General features: G+C 42.5%; 1 protein-coding gene across 2 annotated transcripts in view; it reads right to left on the bottom strand.

Annotated features, from left to right (window-relative positions):
• GRM3 (glutamate metabotropic receptor 3) overlaps nt 1-19,270 on the bottom strand; it is a 1,313,590-nt gene that overhangs the window by 487,291 nt on the left and 807,029 nt on the right. For both annotated transcript variants that reach the window (XM_085652908.1, XM_085652907.1), the window contains one exon: nt 991-1,846. In XM_085652908.1, coding sequence (XP_085509034.1) covers nt 991-1,846 — 856 coding nt within the window. The remainder of the gene's footprint in view (nt 1-990; nt 1,847-19,270) is intronic.

The following is a 19,270-nucleotide window of genomic DNA, read 5'->3' as shown; positions in this document are numbered from 1 at the left end:
CCCTTGCCTACAACAGTAATATGTGAGATTCCATGCAACAAAATACTTTCTGTAGGCTTTAATATAGAGTAAGAACAAATCACACCTCAATGCCTATCAGCTTTAACATAAACTTTTCATAATAAATACGCCGTTCCTTGAGCCTTTATCATAACATTTCATAATAAAAAGATCTGGCTTCTTTCCATTGACTTGCCACTATAAGCAACTCAGTCCTGCTGCATCAAGTCTGAGCTTTGCCACAAGCCAAAAAGTGCAAGCATTCACTCTTTTAAGAGGAAGCACACACATTTCGCCCTATTAAATCCGGTACTCAGGAGGACCAACTTGTGATTGGAGCCTCAACCCCCTCTCTCATTATGACTCAGAAAGATCCCTTTTGGTGATTACATAAGGTCAGGCAGCTGCACTGTCAAGTTAGATGTAAAAGTCTATGTAGCTTAATAACTGCTCTCCTCCCATCTATGCTGCTGCCAGCATAGATGGGAAGTTATCTGGTTATCTAAAACACTTTAATAACATTACACTGTCACGTGGGTGCACATGAAAGTTCAAACTCAGACAGCTGGATAACTAAATAAATTAATCACACAGTTTTTGTGGAAGCACACAACTTCTTCCTAATCAAAACATGTACTCCTGGCGCCCAACATGTGGGCGAAGCCAAGGCCCCTCTTCTGGTGATTTGCACATAATTGTGTGGCGACAGCTGTGCTGTCAAGCTAGACCATAAAAACAACAAGTTGTATTTCAGCATTAACACTGTGAATGCAATTTTTTTTATCTACTTCAACGTATGTATGCAGCGGTATTTGGATGGAAGAAACGTAGCTGTAAAGCAACAGAGCGTTGTGTGTGATCTTTGAGGCGTATAGTACGCTTGGTCGGCCTTGACACACAACAGATCTGCAAAGCCCAGCTTACAACGTGATGCGCAATATGCGTCCAATCCAGACAAGCAGAAACATATAAAAATAATTACACTTGTACCTGTGAAGTTCACCTTCAGCAAGTAATCCTTGTACAATTTCTTGCCGTCCAGACTCTTCATGGCATCGCACAGCTTGGTGGTGTTGGGGCACAGCGTCCGTTGCATTTTGTGCAGGGCGTGCGCCATGGCATACACGGCATTTATGACAAACATGATCTTTGACTCTTGCTCATAATTTGAGCTATTAATATGCAAGCGTTTGTCGCAGGCTTTCACGTGCGGCGTTTTGTTCTGCAGGCTGCACTGGAATTTCTGCTCCCAAAAATCTTTGAACCAGGGGTTGCGATAGTTATTATAGGGATTCAGGCTTTTAAAATACTTGTCGAATTCTTTAACGGGGTGTGAAGCGAGTTCCAGCGTTATTGCCCCGTAGGCGATGTGCTCGCTGCCCTTGACGATGCTCTCCTGGGCGCCCCACCCATCACTGGCGATCCACGTGAAAGAGGCGTTCAGTCGATTGGCGGCGGCCAGGAGCTCTCTGGTGTCATCGCTGCGCATGAACAGCACCACCACCCTTGCATTCGGTTTTTGCAGCAGCTCTTTTATTGCATTGTCGTAGGACTTTTTGATGTTCGACCTGCCCACTTTCTCCGAGGTGGCGATGCAGATGTTGCGGAGCCTGGCCTCTTGTTCGAAGGCTTCGATCCCGGTCTCGCCGTAGTCCCCCTCTGAGGCGACCGTGGATACATATGTCCAGTTAAAGAATCGTAGGATCTCAGCCATTGCTTTGGCTTGGTAGAAGTCCGGGGGGACTGTCCTCGCGAAGTAGTCATAACGCGACTTATCGCTTAACTTGGCACTGGTAGACGCATAGCTTATTTGAGGAATATGAAAGAGTCTAAGTAAGTTTGCAACCTGTGAAAAAGAAATGCAAACACTTTAAATCACTGTGAGACGAACAACTTTTAAGTAAAGCGTTTATATCCAGAACATTCATCAAAGCATTTTATCAAGACATCAAAGGAGGCACCAGTTTCATTGGTTTAGCATGCATTTTCGGGATGCCCTGGTGCTGTGCTTAGTACAACGCTAATGTGGCTTTTTTTTTAATTTACTTTTATATTTGCTTACAATAGAGCCTAAAAAAGAAACGCTTTTCATAGCATGTGAATACAAACCCTACATGACACCATTAAGAGAGACTGGTTGGAGAACAGTGGAGCGTTAGGCAGGAAAAGCCATTGTTTCCTCAAAGAGGTGTCTTCTGCCACCTGCGGTTGAGAAAAACAACACCAAGTAGAGTGCGGGTGTATTACATGATTATGTGACTGAGCGCTATTTTGAGGGATTAGAATCAGGTGGATTGTGTAGAGTTGAATGAATAAGCAAGCAGTGTAGAGAAGGGGTAGAGACATGCACAATGAGCCGGATTGTGAGCAGAGAGAGGTCTGTGAAGTGAGATTCCACATGAAGGTTCAGTCCATTTATTGATTTAAAAACAATGACGACGATGATGAATACTCGTGTTTTGACGGGGATACAGTCAGCTAGGTGAGGGCAGGAGAATGCTGGTGAAGTTCTAGATCTTTAAAATAGGGTGCAAGAAGTAAAGCTATTCAAGCTTTTCAAGAAGTTGCAATTCATGTTTCGGGAGATCAAGGAGGAGTTTATGGTACGTGGAAGCCCTTAAAGAGCGGATACCTATAAATTCAGATGCAGATGAGGCAAGACTCATGCATTAACGATCAACTGACAAATGACAAAGGCAATCATTCACTTATGTCTGGATTACCAGGGAGAGGGATCAGAGGAAAACAATTTGCATGTGATAGATGAATAAGTGGTATTAGAAGCTAAGGGTCTAATTTCGAGGCTTTCTGACCAACATCTACTGTTTCACTTCCGACCGCCTAACTACAATGTAGGCGGTCGAAAGTGAAACCGGCCGGTCATTCCGGCTGGATTCCGACAGGCTTGAGCCCATTGGCCAGTCCGAACCAACACATAATCCCTATAGGACGGCGTTTCTGTCGTTGGGATTATGATGTCGGTTTCCCACAGGCTTTCCATGCCGGGCTTTCCGACATGGAATTAGAGGAGAGGATGTAGCCTTACGGCTAGAGCGGTGGACCTCGTAGCTGGGGAACCGGGTTCGGGTCTCGGCAACGACGCTCAACATCCTGTGATTCTGGGCAAGTCACTTAATCTCCCCATGCCTAACAAAAATGAATGGGTCAATCTGTCATGAAACTGATGCTCATGTAAAGCGCTCTGAAACCCGATTTCTTGGGTCTAGTTCGCGCTATAAAAACTCTAAAAAACAAAAAAAACGATTTTGGGGGCCCCTAGCAGGGCTCCCTGCAGCCTTCGGGTGGGGTTCAGGGGGCATTAATCCCTGCACCGTGTGCCTGCCACGTGGTGCAGGGATTAACAGAATATCACATTTCTCTATGTGAGCTTGTGCTACGGCCAGTTTACAGCTGAAGCACAAGCTCCCATAGAGAATTAAGAGTATGTGACCTCACTATGTGCAGTGCATTGCTATTGCGGTGTAGGGACCGAGACTGCAACAGGTTCAATTGGAGGCAACTCCAACTGATATAGTAATAAGGCCTAAATGTGTAGATGTTTTGCCAAGTGACGATTTTCTGAGGGAGAATAGTAGGACGCCAAGTGCAGAGATTAAAAGGGAGAGAGTATAAAATGAATAAGATTGGCTCGGGGTTTGAGAAGAACAGTGAAGCTGTGCCTTCAGGCTCTGTTGTTTGTGTAAAAGTGAAGAAAAGTCATCAACTGAGAGTGAGGATTGTCTAACTGCTTGAGAACAGCCAAGAGCAAATCCTACAGCACATCAGAAAACAAAGTCAGATTAGGTGAGGTCAAGGAAAATATTTAATCCAAAAGGCAATACACCCTAGAGCATATTAAAAGTTCAGTATCAGTATCTGTAACATTGTTGCATTTTTATTTTTTTTAAAGCCAGTCTTTTAAGGCTCAACTTGGTGCCTAAGAACAGAACAGTATTTGACAGTGTTGTAACTCTCACTCCATCGGGGTAGCCTGATTGGCTTCCTCAATGCTAGTATTAATCTTACAGTTACAATTGTGTGCACACCTCAACTTTTGGATATCTTTTTCCGCAGAATTGTTCACTTTATTTAAAAGAACTAGGTCCTGGAAGGCTGACCACACTGCCCGAGAGGAGAGGAGTATTGGACATTGTCATATCGCCCTCTTGCTCTCTTCTGCCTGACTGGTACTATGCTGCCTTCCCCCCAACTCACTATTGAAACTTTGCTGGAATATGCACGAGTAGATGTACTTTTCTGAAATACTGCCCCACTGTATTTAAAATAAGGGAATTGTTAAAGGCTGCCCTCAGGACATGAGTGATGCAGAGTTGGACATTGCTCCAGGCCCATCTACATCCAATATGCCTGATTGGTTCTACCCTGCCCACCCTCTGTATCACCAAAAAAACATTGTGCAAATCGCCATGTTTTTGTGCGCATTGCAGGAGACCAGATAGTTAGGCAAGGTGATGGTATGCAGACTAGGAAGTCTCCCCAATAATGTGTTTCTTTCTGTAAGAAATCTGCCTTTTCTGTGTGGTCACCCTCGATTTTTCACATTTTGCTGGACTCTCTTTTATTCCTGTTCAGTGCCCTGTATATGTGCTCTGTCCCCTCAAACATGGAGAAATTGTCAATCCCAGACTGGCGCATATACCTTTTCAATAAAGCCATAGGGTATGGTGCAGAAATATACCTATTGCATGAAGAGTTAACTGTCACCTGCGAACAGCAGTACGTATTGTGCCATCCCCTAGTGTGATAAAGAAAACATGGCTCCAAGCCTACAAATGCAGCCTAAATGCTGCAGTATTAAACAAGCAGGGCAACCTGTGAAACAATGTTTTTGACATGTAAAAACCTCACTTGAAATCATTAGTATGTCACTCCATGTGCACCTTGTATCTCACAAGGTAGGGTGCAGGTATTTGAAAGTGGGATCTGTACAGAAGTAATATTACCATATCCCTACAGCGACAATGCCCTAAAATCTGTTTTCACTGTGGCAGGCCTAACTGTCCCATTTAGAAAATCAGAGTACAGATTGAAATACTAATACTGCTAACTCAGGAAAGGCACCAGCTCGAAATTATTAATAGTTATTAAAAATCCAATTCAATTATGAAGTCGGATTTGAATAAATATGAAGGAAAAACAAAGTTTTCAAAGCTACCCTTTACCTGCCTGAGCTGTCAGACAGCTAATTAGCATAATCCTCTGTCAACTCTCAGCCTTGAATGGGTGTGAATGCAGAATAAAATGCCTTCCAGGAGCAAACAAAAGAGTGGCTTGAATGGGCAGAGATGACCTCTATGAACTTCACAGAATATTAATAGTAGGGGATGTTGGCATCCTGCAATACCACACTGCCAAATCCTGCGTGACAAGTCTATTGAGCAACATGTAACACTCAGAGCACATTTGAAAGGGAGTGCACAGATTGCCAAAACAATTCTTGGATCCCCTGTCTTGTTGCTGAAGGACCCTGCTTTTGTCCTACCAGATGTCTGCATGTTTGTTGTGGGGGGATTACCTGCTTCAAAATGGATTTGAATGTTAGATGTTTGAGGACCCTGGTGATTTACCTAGGACTTTCCTATATATACACACCCCCTGCTATAGGGCCCCAAGTTTATTGTGGCCAAATAATTTTCCTATCTTTCAAATTCTCTGACATATGCATTTTGGGCTTATTTTAAGTAAGGCAAACAGGAACTACTGGATAATTTTTGTTTGGGCTGCTCATGTTCCCTCCCATTTTTACTTTATGAAAAATCACAAATGAGTGAAATGGACATAACAATGTGGTGAATAAAATAATTTTTCTCACTCAAACCAACCTGGATTACTGTGTTGAATCCAAGCAAGGAATTATCCCTTTAATAAGAATATTACTCTGGAAAGGAGAAACACCTGCTCAAAACCCCACCTACAATTGTTTATTCAAGGCTGTTAAGGTCCAGAGCCTTGAGCAAAGTTCCTCCACTTACGGTAGGGATTCATATCCAGTATCAGGATCTCTGGGCCGTTCAAACTTTCTCATATCTCTAACTATAACTGCTGAATTTGCATGGTGCTGTGTGTATGCAAATTCTGAACCTAACTATAATGTCTCTGTAACCATTTTTTGCATATATATATATTCACTGAAAAAACCATAGGTTTCAGAGACGCTATAGTTAGAAATTAGCATTTAAAGAGCCTTAGAAATTCATAGAAAAAAACATAGGTTTCAGGGGTGTTATAGTTAGCTGGCCATTTCACTCATACAAAACCATAGAAATTCCTCCGTTATAGTTAGTTCTGCTAAATATAACTTGCGCGCCCGCAATGCACTGCTGATGATGTCACATATTGCATCATTCATGACATGGTCAGTGACATCACTGATGACATCACTGATGTGATCATCCAGTGAATGTGGTTTAGTTTGAAATTTAAATATGTATTATATATATACCAATCTGTATTGAAGATTGAGTGGATATAGAACTGTCTGGATGGAGGATTTAGTAGCTGTCTGACTGTCTGTTTAAGTGAGTAAATAAATGTGTCTCAATACATGGATTAGTAACTAAACTATGTGAATGTGTGCATCACGGCCTCTGTTGTTGTAACATGCTGCATCAGTTGGTCACTAACTACATGAGTGTGTATATCAGTTATTGATTAGTTGGGTGAGTATTTGTATGGGACACTGAGTTTGTGTGTGGTTGGATGGTGTTTGTGTAACTCTATGCATAGATGTGTGAATGGATGATTGACTAGGTGTCCAGGTTTCAGAGTGCATGTGGAAACAATTGTTTGGGTGAATGAGTGTATTTATTTGTGCTGCTGCTTTAGAGCCATAGAACCAGGTCAGCAGAGCTGCTCTAGAGGCAGAGAACCAGGTCAGCAGAACTGCTTTAGAGCCAGAGGACCAGGTCAGCAGAGCTCTTTAGAGGGAGAGAACCAGTTCAGCAGAGCTGCTTTAGAGCCAGAGAACCAGGCCAGCAGAGCTGCTCTAGAGCCAGAGAACCAGGTCGGCAGAGCTGCTTTAGAGCCATAGAACCAGGTCAGCAGAGCTGCTGTAAAGCCAGAGAAACCAGGTCAGCAGAGCTGCGTTAGAGGGAGAGAACCAGGTCAACAGAACTGCTTTAGAGCCAGAGAACCAGGTCAGCAGAGCTGCTCTAGAGTCAGAGAACCAGGTCAGCAGAGCTGCTTTAGAGCCATGGAACCAGGTCAGCAGAGCTGCTCTAGAGGCAGAGAACCAGGTCAGCAGAACTGCTTTGGAGCCAGAGAACCAGGTCAGCAGAGCTCTTTAGAGGGAGAGAACCAGGTCAGCAGAGCTGCTTTAGAGCCAGAGAACCAGGTCAGCAGAGCTGCTCTAGAGCCAGAGAACCAGGTCAGCAGAGCTGCTTTAGAGCCAGAGAACCAGGTCAGCAGAGCTGCGTTAGAGCCATAGAACCAGGTCAGCAGAGCTGCTTTAGAGCCAGAGAACCAGGTCAGCAGAGCTGCTCTAGAGGCAGAGAACCAGGTCAGCAGAGCTGCTTTAGAGGGAGAGAACCAAATCAGCAGAGCTGCTTTAGAGCCAGAGAACCAGGTCAGCAGACCTGCTGTAGAGCCAGAGAAACCAGGTCAGGAGAGCTGCTTTAGAGGGAGAGAACCAGGTCAGCAGAGCTGCTTTAGAGCCAGAGAAGCAGGTCAGCAGAGCTGCTCTAGCTGACACTGACTGACTGACACTGACTGACTGACACTGACACTGACTGACACTGACACTGATTGACTGTAACTGACTGACTGACAATGACTGACACTGATTGACTGACACTGACTGACTGACTGACACTGACTGACACTGATTGACTGACACTGATTGACTGACTGACTGACGGACACTGATTGACTGACACTGATTGACACTGATTGACACTGATTGACTGACACTGATTGACTGACACTGACTGACACTGACTGACACTGACTGACACTGACTGACTACTCTCTACTACTCTACTACTCACTCTTTACTACTCTCTACTTCTCTCTCTCTACTACTCACTCTCTACTACTCACTCTCTACTACACACTCTCTACTACACACTCTCTACTACTCACTCTCTACTACTCACTCTCTACTACTCACTCTCTACTACTCTCTACTACTCACTCTCTACTACTCACTCTCTACTACTCTCTACTATTCACTCTCTACTATTCATTCATTCATTCATAGAACTTTATTCGATATATAAAAATACCATAAAAGCAACCAAATTTATCAAAGACGGTTACAGGTACAAGTTAAAAGTTAATAAATTCCCTCTTTTTTTAAAAACATATGATACAATTTTCATCTGAGTGTTAAAAAAAACCCTTGTCACATGTCCGACCAATTCATCACTAGTTATGAGGATCATTCATAAAACAATAAGTAATTATAACAGAGAAGCTACAGGTTACCATTACCCCTTGTGTTCCTTAGTCTAAATGCAGCCCTTAAAAAGTTTACAATACAAAACAGTGTAAAAGTATCTGGGGCCAGTTTTAAATAATAGTGCCACCTGTGCCTGTTTAAATCTGGCTTTCTTTAGAATTCCCTTCAAGAAGAATCTCCTAGGGTAAGAGAAAAAAGGGCATAATAAAATGAAATGAAGGGTGTCCTGAGGAGATCTATGATCACAGCCACAGGGCCCCTTCATTTCTATGGAAGGTGGGAACCCTGCCGGTTTCGCCAACACATGATGCAAGAGATCCAACCTGAAACGAGTCATTAAAAATCTATCGTGTGCACTGTTTATGGAAGACAGGTATGGTTCAATGCCTCGGACAGACCTAACTACTAGGTGTTCCCTGACCGACTACTACTATTTACTCTCTACTACTCTCTACTACTCACTCTACTACTCTCTACCACTCACTCTCTACTACTCTCTCTCTACTACTCACTCTCTACTACTCTCTACTACTCACTCTCTACAACTCACTCGCTACTACTCTCTACTACTCACTCTCTACTACTCTCTCTCTACTACTCTCTACTATTCACTCTCTACTACTCACTCTCTACTACTCACTCTACTACTCTCTATTACTCTCTACCACTCACTCTCTACTACTCTATTACTCTCTCTCTACTACTTTCTACTACTCTCTCTCTCTCTACTACTCACTCTCTACTACTCACTCTACTACTCTCTACTACTCACTCTCTACTACTCACTCTCTACTACTCGATCTCTACTACTCTCTGCTACTCACTCTCCACTACTCACTCTCTACTACTCGCTCTCTACTACTCTCTACTACTCACTCTCTACTACTTACTCTCGACTACTCTCTCTACTGCTCACTCTCTACTACTCACTCTCTACTAGTCTACAATTTCCTACTACTCTCTACTACTCTCTACCACTCACTCTCTACTACTCTACTACTCACTCTCTACTACTCTCTCTCAACTACTCTCTACTACTCATTCTCTACTACTCTCTCTCTACTACTCACTCTACTACTCACCCTCTACTACTCTCTAATACTCTCTGCTACTCACTCTCTACTACTCTCTATTACTCACTCTCTACTACTCACTCTCCTACTCTGTACTACTCACTCTCTACTACTCTCTCTCTAATACTCTCTCTCTACTACTCACTCTCTACTACTCTCTACTACTCACTCTACTACTCACTTTCTACTACTCTACTACTCTCTCTTACTCTCTCTGCTTCACACTCTACTACTCTCTCTACTACCTACTCTCTTTTACTCTTTACTACTCACTCTCTACTACACACTCTACTACTTTCTCTCTACTACTCGCTCTCTACTACTCTCTAGTAGTCACTCTACTACTCCCTCTCTACTACTCTCTACTACTCACTCTACTACTCACTCTACTACTCACTCTCTTCTACTCCACTACTCTCTACTACTCACTCTCTACTACTCACTATCTACTACTCTACTACTCTCTACTACTTAATCAATCTACTACTCACTCTCTACTACTCACTCTCTACTACTCACTCTCTACTACTCTCTACTACTCACTCTCTACTACTCTCTCTCTACTACTCTCTTCTACTCTCTACTATTCACTCTCTACTACTCACTCTACTACTCACTCTACTACTCACTCTCTACTACTCATTCTCAACTACTCATTCTCTACTACTCGCTCTCTACTACTCACTCTACTACTCACTCTCTACTACTCTCTAATACTCTCTCTCTGCTACTCACTCTCTACTACTCTCTATTACTCACTCTCTACTACTCACTCTCTACTACTCTCTACTACTCTCTACCACTCACTCTCTACTACTCACTCTCTACTACTCACTCTCTACTACTCTCTACTACTCACTCTCTACTACTCACTCTCTACTACTCTCTACTCTCTACTATTCACTCTCTACTATTCATTCATTCATTCATAGAACTTTATTCGATATATAAAAATACCATAAAAGCAACCAAATTTATCAAAGACGGTTACAGGTACAAGTTAAGAGTTAATAAATTCCCTCTTTTATTAAAACCATATGGTACAATTTCCATCTGAGCGTTAAAAAAAACCCTTGTCACATGTCCGACCAATTCATCACTAGGTTTGAGGATCATTCATAAAACAATAAGTAATTATAACAGAGAAGCTACAGGTTACCATTACCCCTTGTGTTCCTTAGTCTAAATGCAGCCCTTAAAAAGTTTACAATACAAAACAGTGTAAAAGTATCTGGGGACAGTTTTAAATAACAGTGCCACCTGTGCCTGTTTAAATCTGGCTTTCTTTAGAATTCCCTTCAAGAAGAATCTCCTAGGGTAAGAGAAAAAAGGGCATAATAAAATGAAATGAAGGGTGTCCTGAGGAGATCTATGATCACAGCCACAGGGCCCCTTCATTTCTATGGAAGGTGTGAACCCTGCCGGTTCCGCCAACATATGATGCAAGAGATCCAACCTGAAACGAGTCATTAAAAATCTATCGTGTGCACTGTTTATGCAAGACAGGTATAGTTCAATGCCTCGGACAGACCTAACTACTAGGTGTTCCCTGACCGACTACTACTATTCACTCTCTACTACTCTCTACTACTCACTCTACTACTCTCACCACTCACTCTCTACTACTCTACTTCTCACTCTCTACTACTCTCTACTACTCACTCTCTACTACTCTCTACTACTCACTCTCTACTACTCTCTACTACTCACTCTCTACTACTCTCTACTACTCACTCTCTACTACCCTCTACTACTCACTCTCTACAACTCAATTGCTACTACTCTCTACTACTCACTCTCTAATACTCCCTCTCTACTACTCTCTCTCTACTACTCTCTCTCTACTACTCTCTCCTCACTCTCTACTACTCACTCTCTACTCCTCTACTACTCACTCTCTACTCCTCTACTACTCACTCTACTACTCTCTACTACTCTCTACCACTCACTCTGTACTACTCTATTACTCTCTCTCTACTACTTTCTACTACTCTCTCTCTCTACTACTCACTCTCTACTACTCACTCTACTACTCTCCACTACTCACTCTCTACAACTCTCTCTCTACTACTCACTCTACTACTCGCTCTCTACTACTCTCTGCTACTCACTCTCCACTACTCAGTCTCTACTACTCGCTCTCTACTACTCTCTACTACTCACTCTCTACTACTTACTCTCTACTACTCTACTACTCTCTGCTACTCTCTCTACTACTCACTCTCTACTACTCACTCTCTTCTAGTCTACTATTTCCTACTACTCTCTACTACTCTCTACCACTCACTCTCTAATACTCTACTACTCACTCTCTACTACTCTCTCTCAACTACTCTCTACTACTCATTCTCTACTACTCTCTCTCTACTACTCACTACTACTCACTCTCTAATACTCTCTCTCTGCTACTCACTCTCTACTACTCTCTATTATTCACTCTCTACTACTCACTCTACTACTCTGTACTACTCACTCTCTACTACTCTCTCTCTACTACTCTCTCTCTACTACTCTCTCTCTACTACTCTCTCTCTACTACTCTCTACTGCTCACTCTCCACTACTTACTCTCTACTACTCGCTCTCAACAACTCTCTACTACTCTCTACTACTCACTCTCTACTACTCTACTACTCTCTCTTACTCTCTCTTACTCTCTCTGCTTCACACTCTACTACTCTCTCTACTACTCACTCTCTACTACTCTCTACTACTCACTCTCTACTACACACTCTCTACTACTTTCTCTCTACTACTCGCTCTCTACTACTCTAGTAGTCACTCTACTACTCACTCTCTACTACTCTCTACTACTCACTCTCTACTACTCACTCTACTACTCACTCTCTTCTACTCCATTACTCTCTACTACTCACTCTCTACTACTCACTATCTACTACTCTACTACTCTCTACTACTCAACCTCTACTACTCTCTCTCTACTACTCTCTACTACTCTCTACTATTCACTCTCTACTACTCACTCTACTACTCACTCTACTACTCACTCTCTACTACTCACTCTCTACTACTCACTCTCAACTACTCATTCTCTACTACTCGCTCTCTACTACTCACTCTACTACTCACTCTCTACTACTCTCTATTACTCACTCTCTACTACTCACTCTCTACTACTCACTCTCTACTACTCTCTACTACTCACTCTCTACTACTCACTCTCTACTACTCACTCTCTAATACTCACTCTCTACTACTCACTCTACCACTCTCTACTAATCACTCTCTGCTACTCTCTCTACTACTCTCTACCACTCACTCTCTACTCCTCACTCGCTACTCTCTACCTCTCTCAACCTCTCTCTCTACTACTCTCTACCTCTCTACCTCTCTACCTCTCTACCTCTCTACCTCTACACCTCTACCTCTCTCTACCTTGCTCTACACGCACACATATGCACATATATATATATGCATATATATGCATTTATATATATGTATGTGTATTACCTACTGGCGGACGCCAGTAGGTAGTTATATTTAGGACCTATTTTCCATAGGAAATCCGCAACATTCTATTTGGAATAACTTTGGCACCCGTTGACGAATCTTCGCAAAATTTTCAAAACTTTAGACCAGCTCCGGTCCGCTCCTATCCTGAGAGTCTCCGGATGATTCGTGTAGCGGGGGCTGAGAAAAAAGGGGGGTCCCAAAATGTGTTTTCCCCATGCAATTTCCCATAGGACCTTTAGCCGCAGCTACAGCCCGAACTGCTGAACGGAATTGCACCAAATTTGGCAGAAAGGTAGACCTTGGTTCAGAGTCATGCCTTTTGCTTAAATGGTGTAAATCCATTCAGTAGTTCCTGAGAAAATCAAAATCAAATTCACATATATATATCTGGGCAGAGCCTAACCACATCTCATTGTGAGATCTGATTGGCTGTCAGTACTTCATCCAAGAAGTGTTGGCAGCCATCTTGGGACCAATATACATGATAGCACCTCATTAAAAAGCATTGCAGTTAATAGAAGGTTTTAAGACTTTAGTTACATTATAAATCATTTGTTGATGGTACCATACTCATTTTAGGAATTGTGGTGTGTTCTAAGGTGATTTTACCATGTGAAAAAGTCTTCTGCTGTGATATCATGAATCATGTTTGAGAGAAAACTATTTTCTCATGCATTTCACACAGAGGTATGGAAGGTGATCTATAAGCTAAACTGAGTGCATATTTTCTGTAAATTCACATTATCTTTGTCAGTCATGTGAGAATGAAGTCTGACATTCTCAGTAAAACATGTACATCCAACAAGGACAGAGACTGTCATTTGATTCCTTTGTGTTCTACTGCAGCTTCCTAGAGTGTTCTAAAGAAAAACTAGAGAGCTAACAGTCCTACTTATGACAAACTTATGGCATACCTGAAGCCATCTTGATTGGAATAAAGTGGTAACTCTTAAAACATTTAATTTAAAAAGGAGCAAAATGAGGGGATTCATTTTGCCATAGAAAGTATGATTAGTGCACTGTTTTTGCAAGACAGGTATGGTTCAATGCCTCGGACAGACCTAACTACTAGGTGTTCCCTGACCGACTACTACTATTCACTCTCTATTACTCTCTACTACTCACTCTACTACTCTCTACCACTCACTCTCTACTACTCTACTTCTCACTCTCTACTAATCTCTCTCTACTACTCACTCTCTACTACTCTCTACTACTCACTCTCTACTACTCTCTACTACTCACTCTCTACAACTCACTCGCTACTACTCTCTACCACTCACTCTCTACTACTCACTCTCTACTACTCTCTCTCTACTACTCTCTACTATTCACTCTCTACTACTCACTCTCTACTACTCACTCTACTACTCTCTACTACTCTCTACCACTCACTCTCTATTACTCTATTACTCTCTCTCTACTACTTTCTACTACTCTCTCTACTACTCACTCTCTACTACTCTCTCTCTACTACTCACTCTACTACTCACTCTCTACTACTCTCTAATACTCTCTCTCTGCTACTCACTCTCTGCTACTCTCTCTACTACTCTCTACCACTCACTCTCTATTACTCACTCTCTACTCTCTACCTCTCTACCTCTCTCAACCTCCCTCTCTACTACTCTTTACCTCTCTACCTCTACACCTCTACCTCTACACATCTACCTCTCTCTACCTCGCTCTACACGCACATATATGCACATATATATATATATATGCATATATATGCATATGCATTTATATATATATGTATGTGTATTACCTACTGGCGGACGCCAGTAGGCAGTTATAGTCAGGACCTATTTTCCATAGGAAATCCGCAACATTCTATTTGGAATAACTTTGGCACCCGTTGACGAATCTTCGCGAAATTGTCAAAACTTTTGGCCAGCTCCGGTCCGCTCCTATCCTGAAAGTCTCGGGATGATTTGTGTAGCGGGGACTGAGAAAAAAGGGGGGTCCCAAAACGTGTTTTCCCCATGCAATTTCCCATAGGACCTTTAGCCGCAGCTACAACCCAAACTGCTGAACGGAATTACACCAAATTTGGCAGAAAGGTAGACCTTGGTTCAGAGTCGTGCCTTTTGCTTAAATGGTGTAAATCCATTCAGTGGGTTCTGAGAAAATCAAAATCAAATTCACATATGTATCTGGGCAGAGCCTAACCACATCTTATTGTGAGATCTGATTGGCTGTCAGTACTTCATCCAAGAAGTGTTGGCAGCCATCTTGGGACCAATATACATGATAGCACCTCATTAAAAAGCATTGCAGTTAATAGAAGGTTTTAAGACTTTAGTATTAGGGCTCCCGGTTTTCCGTATTTACGGATTTATACATATAAATACAGACGGAAATCGATATTTCCTTTGTCTGTATTTATATTTATAAACGGTAAAATACGAGTAAATGTTGCCGCGCTAGTCTCCCGCCTCCCGATTCCTGCAAGCAAAATCCCGATGCCTCTGGGTTTCAGCTGACAGGGCAGTATTGTGTAACGTGCTAATTCTTCCAGCAATAGTCGGAGTGGCGATGCAGGGGCTCTAGAAGGGGTGAAAAACCAACAAAGCCTCATTAACAAGCGAATGGTCTTTTAAAGACCTGTGAAGTGCTCGGGGCGGCTGTGTGTAAGCTGTTTCAGCCCGGGCTGCCACAAACGTGGGGGGGGGGGAGGTACGCACTGCCAGCAACCTGCCAGGCCAGTGCACAACTCTTGCATCACCCTCTCTCTGCCATTGCGCGCCATGCTTCTGAAAGGTAAGAAAACAAAGTGCATTTGCGTTTCAAATGTCCAGTCCTGCCCCTCCCGCCCCCTTTGCATAGGCTCTTCTCCTTTCCTTCTGGGCATGGGCGTAGGAAGTGTGGGGGACGCGGGGGATATATCCCCCCAGATTTTGGAGTGGGGGGGACACGGGGGACAAGGGTGGGGGGACGAGGGGACAAAGGAATTTCCCCTCTCCCTTCTGTTATCGCAGGGCCATTAGCACGCGAAAGCGCTACCTAATGGCCCTGCACTTGACCTGCCTGGAGTCAGAGGCCACCCGCCCTCTGCCTTTTGTTATGCTGCAGGAATGCTCAGCCGTTCTGGGAAGGGCAGAGAACGGAGAAAAAATAAACGCTGTCTCTTTTCCTTCATGGCAAGGACCGTGTCCACTACTCTTGATCTGCCTCTGGCGGCTGCCCTCCTCTCTTTATTCCTCCATCTCTTTCTGTCTCTGTCTCGCTCCTGCTTACGTGCTGATTTCAAGAGGCAGCTCTCAAGGTACTCTCTCTTGCCTCTCCTTTTCTTTATTTGTTCCCCTGTGAAATTGATCCAAAAAAGGCTGAACACTTTGGCTGTAAATGTCCTCATTTTCTGACCGTTTTCTATTGAAAAGAAAAACCTCGGAATGGAGAGAAAAAATAGTTAAATACCTAAATAAAGCAATACAGAGTGGACAGCAGACAGGTCAGACTGTTATTTACACCCACACACATTAGCGCCACTTTACAGAGTTTGCCAGTGAAAGCGCTACTTTCTTTTTATCTTCTTTCTTTGAACAACAATGTTTTCCCAGGGTGGGTAAGTGCGCCATTCCTAAAGGGACTGCAATACCTGGTTGATGGGTAGAGTGGAAACATTTAATATGATCGTTTTCAACTTTTTAATTATTTTAGCTTATAAAATGCGGCTCTGTGTTTGGGGATGTGGTCTTTTTTAAACCAAACTGCATACATTTTGAAAGGATATAAGCAATGGACATTGAAAGGGGTCCCTTCCTGGTCCTGTAGCCATGTCTTGAACTTTTCAGGCAAAATCACTTATTGATTTCTTAATAATGAGTTTAAAACCGTTAAGGTAACCATGTTTTTTTCTGATTACAGTTCACATGCTTTGCTTATTCTTGCATTCCCTATGAGTGTTTGCTTTTTCCAGGGTGTTATTCATTTTTATTCAGACAGCATTTTACTGTTGTCTAGTGCATAATTTGCATTTAGTCTCAGCACAATTGAGTTGTACTGAAGGCAGTGCGAGTTTCTCTCAGTGGGGCAGTATGGTGTAAATAAATGTGGAAAAATACTAGCTGTAGCGTCGCCTTTTGCTTGTGGCAAAAATAAATATGGATAAATACAGAAAAAAAGCCCAAAAAATAAATATGGATAAATACAGACGGAAATGGCAAAAAAATAAATACCATAAAACCGGGAGCCCTAATTATAAATCATTTGCTGATGGTACCATACTCATTTTAGGAATTGTGGTGTGTTCTAAGGTGATTTTACCATGTGAAAAAGCCTTCTGCTGGGATATCATGAATCATGTTTGAGAGAAAACTATTTTCTCATGCTTTTCCCACAGAGGTTTGGAAGGTGATCTATAAGCTAAACTGAGAGCATATTTTCTGTAAATTCACATTATCTTTCTCAGTCATGTGAGAATGAAGTCTGACATTCTCAGTAAAACATGTACATCTAACAAGGGCAGAGACTGTCATTTGATTCCTTTGTGTTCTACTGCAGCTTCCTCGAGTGTTCCAAAGAACAACTAGAGTGCTAACAGTCCTACTTATGATAAACGTATGGCATACCTGAGGCCATCTTGATTGGAATAAAGTGGTAACTCTTAAAACATTTAATTTAAAAAGGAACAAAATGAGGGGGTTCATTTTGCCATAGAAAGTATGATTAGTGCACTGTTTATACAAGACAGGTATGGTTCAATGCCTCGGACAGACCTAACTACTAGGTGTTCCCTGACCGACTACTACTATTCACTCTCTATTACTCTCTACTACTCACTCTACTACTCTCTACCACTCACTCTCTACTACTCTACTTCTCACTCTCTACTACTCTCTCTCTACTACTCACTCTCTACTACTCACTCTCTACAACTCACTCGCTACAACTCTCTACTACTCACTCTCTACTACTCACTCTCTACTACTCTCTCTCTACTACTCTCTACTATTCACTCTCTACTACTCACTCTCTACTCCTCTACTACTCACTCTACTACTCTCTATTACTCTCTACCACTCACTCTCTACTACTCTCTACTACACACTCTACTACTTTCTCTCTACTACTCGCTCTCTACTACTCTCTAGTAGTCACTCTACTACTCCCTCTCTACTACTCTCTACTACTCACTCTCTACTACTCACTCTCTACTACTCTCTCTCTACTACTCTCTCTCTACTACTCTCTACTATTCACTCTCTACTACTCACTCTCTACTCCCCTACTACTCACTCTACTACTCTCTATTACTCTCTACCACTCACTCTCTACTACTCTATTACTCTCTCTCTACTACTTTCTACTACTCTCTCTCTCTCTACTACTCACTCTCTACTACTCACTCTACTACTCACTCTCTACTACTCTCTCTCTACTACTCACTCTACTACTCGATCTCTACTACTCTCTGCTACTCACTCTCCACTACTCACTCTCTACTACTCGCTCTCTACTACTCTCTACTACTCAATCTCTACTACTTACTCTCTACTACTCTCTCTACTGCTCACTCTCTACTACTCACTCTCTACTAGTCTACAATTTCCTACTACTCTCTACTACTCTCTACCACTCACTCTCTACTACTCTACTACTCACTCTCTACTACTCTCTCTCAACTACTCTCTACTACTCATTCTCTACTACTCTCTCTCTACAACTCACTCTACTACTCACTCTCCACTACTCTCTAATACTCTCTGCTACTCACTCTCTACTATTCTCTATTACTCACTCTCTACTACTCACTCTCCTACTCTGTACTACTCACTCTCTACTACTCTCTCTCTAATACTCTCTCTCTACTACTCACTCTCTACTACTCTCTACTACTCACTCTACTACTCACTTTCTACTACTCTACTACTCTCTCTTACTCTCTCTGCTTCAAACTCTACTACTCTCTCTACTACCTACTCTCTTTTACTCTTTACTACTCACTCTCTACTACACACTCTACTACTTTCTCTCTACTACTCGCTCTCTACTACTCTCTAGTAGTCACTCTACTACTCCCTCTCTACTACTCTCTACTACTCACTCTACTACTCACTCTACTACTCACTCTCTTCTACTCCACTACTCTCTACTACTCACTCTCTACTACTCACTATCTACTACTCTACTACTCTCTACTACTTACTCAATCTACTACTCACTCTCTACTACTCACTCTATACTACTCTCTCTCTACTACTCTCTACTACTCACTCTCTACTACTCTCTACTACTCACTCTCTACTACTCACTCTCTACTACTCTCTACTACTCTCTACTATTCACTCTCTACTACTCAC

This window comes from Triturus cristatus, chromosome 4_1 (assembly GCF_964204655.1).
Source record: "Triturus cristatus chromosome 4_1, aTriCri1.1, whole genome shotgun sequence".
Taxonomy (NCBI): Eukaryota; Metazoa; Chordata; class Amphibia; order Caudata; family Salamandridae; genus Triturus; species Triturus cristatus.
This window is presented reverse-complemented; position numbering and strand designations above follow the sequence as displayed.